The sequence below is a fragment of the Microtus oregoni genome, unplaced genomic scaffold, assembly GCF_018167655.1.
Source record: "Microtus oregoni isolate MIOR12 unplaced genomic scaffold, Mior012 000007F_ref0000211, whole genome shotgun sequence".
Classification (NCBI taxonomy): Eukaryota; Metazoa; Chordata; class Mammalia; order Rodentia; family Cricetidae; genus Microtus; species Microtus oregoni.
Window position 1 is genome coordinate 3,749,195 of NW_024543066.1, and position 7,478 is coordinate 3,756,672.

The 7,478-nt window shown below is 45.2% G+C and overlaps 1 protein-coding gene across 2 annotated transcripts; it reads right to left on the reverse strand.

The window, feature by feature from the left end:
* Positions 1-4,202: 4,202 nt before the first annotated feature.
* On the reverse strand, positions 4,203-6,222 carry Mrln (myoregulin). 2 transcript variants are annotated; one of them, XM_041656636.1, is made up of 3 exons: positions 6,146-6,222; positions 5,773-5,888; positions 4,203-4,422 (listed from the first exon to the last, which is right to left on the reverse strand). In XM_041656636.1, the coding sequence occupies exons 1-3, from the start codon at positions 6,218-6,220 to the stop codon at positions 4,263-4,265; spliced, it is 351 nt and encodes a 116-aa protein (XP_041512570.1). In that variant the 5' UTR covers positions 6,221-6,222; the 3' UTR covers positions 4,203-4,262. The 2 variants fall into 2 exon arrangements, with proteins under 2 accessions (XP_041512570.1, XP_041512572.1); XM_041656638.1 differs by lacking the exons at positions 5,773-5,888; positions 6,146-6,222 and adding an exon at positions 5,497-5,762.
* Positions 6,223-7,478: the final 1,256 nt, after the last annotated feature.

Consider the following 7,478-nt stretch of genomic DNA (forward strand, 5'->3'; position numbering starts at 1 on the left):
CACGTATGAAATTTTCAAATAAAAATGTCCTAAAACTATTTTACAGATGCTTGTGTTTACGTACTCAGTGCAGAACTGAGGCTTCTCTTCACAAGGCCTCGCTGCTGACAGACAAACACAAAGAAACGGAACTCAATGACAGGAGACTGTGCCTGCTCCTTCGTCACGGACTGAAGCCTCTGCTTCCGGAGGGGCTGAAGCAGGCAGTCAGCACATTGTGGGCTTTCACATGACTGCATTTTCCTCGTGGGATCCTTGCATTTAGGAATGAGACTTTTCATTAGCATCCCAACCCCTTGCCTTCCAGAAGAGGAACCAGCGAGGTCATGAACTTCTCCAGCTGATATGGGGCAGAGCAATGGCAGTTAGGAACGCGGCTGAGGGGAAGTGGTCGGAGCCAGGGTCCTGGTGAAGGGTCGGAGCAGGGTTCGGCGGCAGGTGTCTGCAGCTGGGTCTTGAATTCCTCATCTTCTGGCTGCACCATTCCCCAGGTAGGACGCCCTGTGGGAACTTCAGCTTTTGACTTAATTCCTTCGGACTTGTGTTTTCTCACTCATGAAATCTTGTATAAATGGAAATAAGAACAAATCAGCTGAACAAAACATATTAAACTTCATAAACTCTATAGAAGCACACAGCACAGAGCACTAAGGTTCTAGACACGGGTGCTGATGAGGAAGAAGTTTTCTGCAAACTAGGCATGATGGCGCTCTGGAGGCAGAGGCAGGTGGATTTCTGTGAGTTCAAAACCAGACTGGTTTGTACATCAAGTTCTAGAACAGTCAGAGCTCCATAGTGAGACTGTGTCTTCAAAATAAAAAAAGCAAGTAAGTTTCTGCAGACACAGTCACATATCTGAACTTTTCTCAAGTTCAAGACAATTTCTCCCAGGGAAACAGAACCGAGGCAGGTGCAAGGCCACTTGAATCGGTACCAGGAGATTATGCAATGAACAGCACCATGATAACTATGCTTAGTCACAGTAGTTAATACTCACTGGTGACAAGTCAAGGAACACTGTCTACTTCAATCCAGCCTTGATTATAGCCACATGGGGAGACATTAAGTTCTATGAAATGCCATAGCAATCCACCCCAGAAAAAACAAGCAAACAAACCCGTTACCCGATCCAGACTGCACACATACATGCCTATGCTGAAGATCCTGGTGTCATTCATGAAGACATCCCTTTCCCAGGACCACTGATGGGAGCTGAAGGTATCTGAGCTCACACAGCTAGGCTTCTTTCCTTTGTCTATGTTTCCATTTGTGTGTGCACCTATGCATGTTTCCAAGTGTGCGGGCACACCTGTATATGTGTTATCATGCTTGCGGTGGCTGAAATTTTCATTGGTAACCATCCTTAACCCCACTTCACCCTAGTCATTGAGGCAGGGTTTCTTAGTCAAACCAGAGCTCACTGATATGGCTAATCTGGCTAGCTAGCTCGTCCTGGGGATCGCCTGTCTCCACTTTTCTAAGGGTTTAATTACAGGTGGGCGGGCACATGCTCGCATAGCATTAATGTGGGTTCCAGGGATCCAAACTCCTGTCCCAGTGCAGAAATCCTCATATGCAGAAGACCCTTTATGTGCAGAAGAAGCCCTTGTGTGCAGAAGACTCTTTATGTGCAGATGCAGGCCTTGTATGCAGGGGACCCCTTATATGCAGAGGCAGCATTCATGCTCAGAAGAGGACTGTATTGTGCTATATACAGGAGGAAGTCATATATGAAAGTCTGAAAATACAGTGTCGAGAAAGAACAGGACCTTGTTAGCTTTCATTTCATGCTCAGTTTGACTCTATTCGTTCCCTGGTTAAATATCCAACATCTCAAAAAGGTTAGGTAAGAGGCTGCCGGGGAAGATGTCTCAAAGGTCCAATTCCTTTCACAGCTCATCAGGCCTCTTATGAAACCTCATATTAAAGACTGGACCAAATCTGAGAAGACAGCCGTCCCGTGGAAGAGATCACAGTTTTGTTAAGCATGTGCGTCTAAGAACCAAACGAAACAAAATGAAAACCAGGGTCTAAAGGACAGACCTTTGTGTTTCTAAAGCCTTTAGGAAACAATTCGAAGGTTATACTTTAACACCAGCTGTTAGAAAATGTGGGAATTACGGAAGAGAGCGAGCGTACTGTCAGCTGGGATGTGGGAAAAGAGTAAATTTAAACTTCCTTAAACTTGATGAAAGATTTTCAAATGGGCAATGAGACAATAAATTAGGACAATGATACACAAAATACAGCAACAGACCAGAGTGGGGCATTGTGGTTAAAAAGAAAAAAGGCAAGCATGCATTTGGTTTTAACAAGCTTATCTTATTCAAGTCCTTTTATTTACCTTTGGAGGGAATGTGATATTGTGGATCGAGGCCTTGCTTTGCCTCACTTTGACATTGAGCTGGCACACAGCCTCTGAGATTCAGTTTCTTCATTGGCTAAACATAGCCAGGCCCCACCTGTTCACTCGGGCGATTGTAACCTATGGTAAATACTGCTCAGCAGCTGTTTAACACAGGCTTCAGTCTGTCTACCTCGCTTTTTCTGTATGTGGGCTCTCTTTTCCTCAGACTCTCTAGCAAGCATTGTTTTTTGTTTGTTTTGCCGAGACAAGGTTTTTCTGTGTCGCCTTGGCTGTTCGGGAACTCACTCTGTAGATCAGGCTGGCCTTGAACTCACTGAGATCTGCCTGTCTCTGCCTCCTAAATTCTGGAATTAAAGGCAAGTGCCACCGCCACCAGGCTTCTCTCAAGAATTTCTATCCCTAGCTCTTATGTATGTGATGGTGGAAATATTTATTTAATTGTACCGTGTTAAAAAAATTATTATTAGTTCATAAGTATGTGTAAGATTGTTCATGGTTTTGGTCTGTTGTTACATTGCCTGCTTTATATAGGTAAATGCGTCTGGGATGTTAAGCATAAGCGTAAGCTTGCTGTGTTAGAGACAATGACAAGCTGTCCCTTCTGTGTCGCTGTGATAAAATACCATGACCAAGGCAACCTATAGAAGGGAGAGTTTACTTGGCTTATGGTTCGAAGGCTGATGCCATCATGAGTGAGGAGGCACGGCAGCAGGCAGGCACGGTAGCAGGAGGAAGAATCAGAGAGACCACATCTTTAACTCCAAGCATGAAGCAGAGGGTGAATGAGAAGTTGGGGGGGGGGGGGACTATAAATATTCAAAACACACCCCTTGGGAACATCTGAAAGGAGTGCCATCACCTGCGGACCGAGTGTTCAAATATCCTATGGGGGACAGTTCTCATTCAAACCATTGCGTAGGGCCCAGAAAGATGACTCACTGGGATGACTCCTAGTACTTGATGTGTGAGCGTGGGAACCTAAGTTAAGATACCTGGACCCTCAGCGTGGGCATGTCTGTGAGCACAGCACCGGAAGACAAGAGGAGCCCGGACAGCTCCCTGAGTAGTCCAGCCCAAACAATAAGCATCTAGGATCAACCGGAGACACTGTGTCAAGAACACTAGATGGGGCACTCTAGAGGAGCACACCCAAAGCCAGCCTCTGGCTCGAGGCACAGGGATGGATACACTCATGCCCCCACACATTCGTGACCCCCTAAATAGAATGGTGAGATCCTTAGAAAGTCAACTCCACTCATGATTTTACCTATTGGCTTTACTCAGTATCCTACATACCAGTGATGTTCAAAGAACAAAAATCAATGCTTTATTCCTTTTTGGAGGGAAGAAGAAGCTGGAGACAAGGTCTCTCTATGTAGCCCTGGCTGTCCTGGAACTCACTCTGTGGACCAGGCTGGACTCGAACTCACAGAGGTCCACCTGAGTGCTGGGATTAAAGGCTTGCACCACCATGCCTGGATGATGTTTTATTCTTTTTTTTTTTTTTTTTATTTTCGAGACAGGGTTTCTCCGCAGCTTTTTGGTTCCTGTCCTGGAACTAGCTCCTGTAGACCAGGCTGGCCTCGAGCTCACAGAGATCCACCTGCCTCTGCCTCCGAGTGCTGGGATTAAAGGCATGCGCCACCACCGCCCGGCTAATGTTTTATTCTTAACAGTGTGAAAGTTACACACAAAGAGCTCCTGCTTCAATTCATGTGAATCTTATTTGTAGACCATCAAGAACTAAGAAACTCATTTGTTGTGATCATCCTAATGTTTCATTTCTAGAATAAATTGGTATGCCACCGACTTAAGGCCACTCATCATACTAAAATGTAGGTCTTTATTCACTGGAATTTAGTTGGAAACATACAGAGTGAACGATGTCAGGCTTTCAGGAAGTTATAACTACATATATAATGGACATTAAATCAACAAACAAAACAAATAGAATTTTCAGAAGCCGTCCCAGAATTTCATCTTCCAGGCTTTGGGGTGAAGTTGTAGACATTAATATCCAGTTTCTACCACTCATATTCAGATATTCTTGCTCCCTAGAAAATAAAAAAGAGGGCAATCAGCACCCTGCAGGAAGCATATTATATTCCTTATTTCTTTGGTGAAGACAAGCCTTCTAAGGAACGAACGCTCTCCTATTTGTAGCCAACCAGGGAAGTAAATATTTTTTCCCACTCATTTGGGTGAATTTATGCCATAGTCATTGGTTTGTTGCTTGTTATTTTGCTTTTTAGGATTTAGTTTTAAATTTATGCAAGTTTTGAGGTATATGCAGATGAGCACAGGGCCCTCAGAGGCCAGAAGGGGATTTGGATCCCCCATAGCTGGGGTTAGAGACAGTTGGGAACCATCTGCAATGCTGGGGACTGAACTGGGGTCCTCTGGAAAAGCAGTACGTCTCTCTAGCCCCTGGTCACGGGTTGTTTTTCTGCATGCCAAACTTGTCTTTTGCTCTACAAGGAATGGGTCAAGAGGCTTCCTGAATGATCATTCCCTATTTATGCTGTCTGACTTGCCACCCGGGATTCCCATGAGAGAAGCAGAGGAAGACATGGGGGAATGCAAGTCATAACAGCATCTTTCAAAACTGAATGGCGCAGGGTATTTCCAATTTCTGGAACTTTCCTCCGGGCCTCTCTTTTGTGTGTTTTGGCCACTGATCAAACATCCTGTCCTCCACATCTCTGAGCTATAGAAGCCTTTGCCTGTTTCATTTTTGTTATGAATAGTTGGAATCTTAAACAGAGTTTCGCCATGACTGGTTTCCCAAGCTGTAGCAACTTTTTAATCCTACATCTAGTGCGGGGCTAACACCATTCCTAACTTACTTTCCAGAAAATGAGCAGGCAAGTGAACCCTTTTTCCTAGCCTTAAACCGAGACTCTGTACACCCTCTCAAAGGACCACAAAGACCTGAACAGAGTAGCAAGGTTTGCCTGGTAGGTCCTTTCAATGGACAGTTTTCTTCACTCAAAGCTAAAAAAGGCAAGGTGAGAACTAAGAGAAACAGCTGAATGCTGAGCTCAGATCTCCTCCCACTTTGAGGAATCTTCCTCCATTTCTGCACCAACTGGCTCCATGCTGCAATCTCCCAGAAGGGAACATCTTACCAGAGTTACACAGCAGTCACGCGCAGAGTAAGCACCAAGTCTTTTCTGCACTCAGCCATTTCTTTTGCCTGTGTTTCAGCCAAAGAGGGGTTGGGGCAAGAGCCACATACAGGTTCAGGAGTATCCTTCCCTTCCTCCCATAGCTCGAGCCTCCAGCCTGGCTGTCCTCCGTCAGGGCTGCCTTGGGGAACCTTTCCATTCATCCCCAAATCAGGGAAGAATGAGAATAGATAGGTGCTGGAGAAATAGAGGGATGGTGGTGAGGCCATTTCTCACCTGAGATCCTCGGGCAGCGACAGGCAGCACGGCTCGACCGGTTTCCAACTCTCCTCTCCAGCTTTCGCAGGACCAAAATGCTGTGGGCACAGGTGTTCGCCTAGCAACCTCGGTCCCTGTGTCAAAGCACATGGAAGGCTTAATTGGACTCCACTGTGGTTCGGCAAACAGAGGTGCAGCAGCTTGCACAGGAAACTGCTGCAGGACTTGACAGGGAGAATCGCTGAAGATGGGAGACAAGGACATTATAATTTTATTTTAAGATAGAATTGGGTGGCTGAGAAACTGAAAACTGAAAAAGAAATACCAAGTCAAACTGAAGGATTTCCCTTGTAGGGGAAATATCCACCACACTTTCTAAAGAAACAATTACCTTGAAGTAATAGCTGAACAAATGCTTCAATATCCTCACGGCAAAGCTTAAACACATCTCCATGTAAGAGACCATAGCTCACAAGATGGCAGGACTGATTTTTAAATATTAAATTTTAAATATTTTACAAAGTAAGAAATGGGGCAGTGGATTTATAATAGCAAAGGGCTGTAAAATATGGTCGTTATGCCCTTCAACCATGTAATTATCCTTCCCGTACTTCGTGTCTTGAACATAAAGACATTGTGCTCAACAGTGCCCATCGCGGGCTTTCTTCTGCCCCAATCACCCCAGCTCTCTGATAGGCTATTTCTCTGTACAGATTCAGTGGCCACTTATCAAAAGTTATTGGGACCAATGAAGAGTCAAGTTCTTTTTCTTCAGAGTTTGAATTTTTTTTTTTAATATACATGATCTTTGTTGGGTACAGGCTCTGAGTCTAAATCCAAAGTTCATCCCTGTTTCAAGGTTTAGCACCTATAAACAGTGTTCTGAGCATACCCACCCTTTTATTGCAACCCAGCCTGTCAGAATCGGACTTGGAGTCTTCCAGTTGTGGGGTCTGAGAGACAGGAAGTTTAAAAGCTTGGGATGCAGGGGGTGGGGGTAGTATCTCCATCTCTATTCCATATCAGGCAAATAGGCCAAGGTCATGGGATATTCAGCCATGGATAGAACGTAATATATCCATTAAAATGATGGTTAATGCACATATGAAATCATAGAAACATCACTTAGAAGATGATGCTTAAATATTTTAGAGTGGCCACAATACCCCGTAGACTCCTATGCATCGTACTCTTTGAAAGAACCACATGGCTTCCTTCAGAAAAGCATGTATCCAAATGATCTTCGTAGTATCTTTACTGGAGACAATCCAAAAATGCCTAGGTGCCATGTCCAGGCACGGCTTCTAGGGCCTTCGACCTGACTGGGCAGTAAGGGAATGAAGAAAAGACAGATCGGGACACAAACAGACAAGCTGGGATCAAGTGGTCTGGGCTCTTGGCTGCAGAAGCCACAGCATTCCAGAAGCTCAGGGTATTTATATAGAGCTGAGAAGGGCGACGAGGTCATTACAGATGGATAGACAAGGAGGAAGGGTTACTGCACAGAGAGAGACAAGGAGGCAGGGTCGTGGTGAACAGCTGGATTAAGGCACAGGTTTAACAAATTACAATAGGGGCAGGCTCTGTAGGGGAGCAGTCTTCACGCCATAAATGTCCAGGGAGAGAAAGTTACACCAGACAGTCTCCGCAGAAACACCACCACCCCATTGCCCTCTGAGTCTCACTCTGGGGGAGCAGGCTTCGCTCTTTTCTCTGAGGCTCCC

What these genes read in the sequence shown, in the direction of transcription:
- Mrln (XM_041656636.1), bottom strand. Translation starts at nt 6,220, where the DNA reads ATGGTCTCTTACATGGAGATGTGTTTAAGCTTTGCCGTGAGGATATTG. An exon ending in TGTTCAGCTATTACTTCAAG is followed by an intron (nt 5,889 to 6,145) that starts GTAATTGTTTCT and finishes GCTTTGACACAG; the next exon opens with GGACCGAGGTTGCTAGGCGA. An exon ending in TCGCTGCCCGAGGATCTCAG is followed by an intron (nt 4,423 to 5,772) that starts GTGAGAAATGGC and finishes TTTATTTTCTAG; the next exon opens with GGAGCAAGAATATCTGAATA.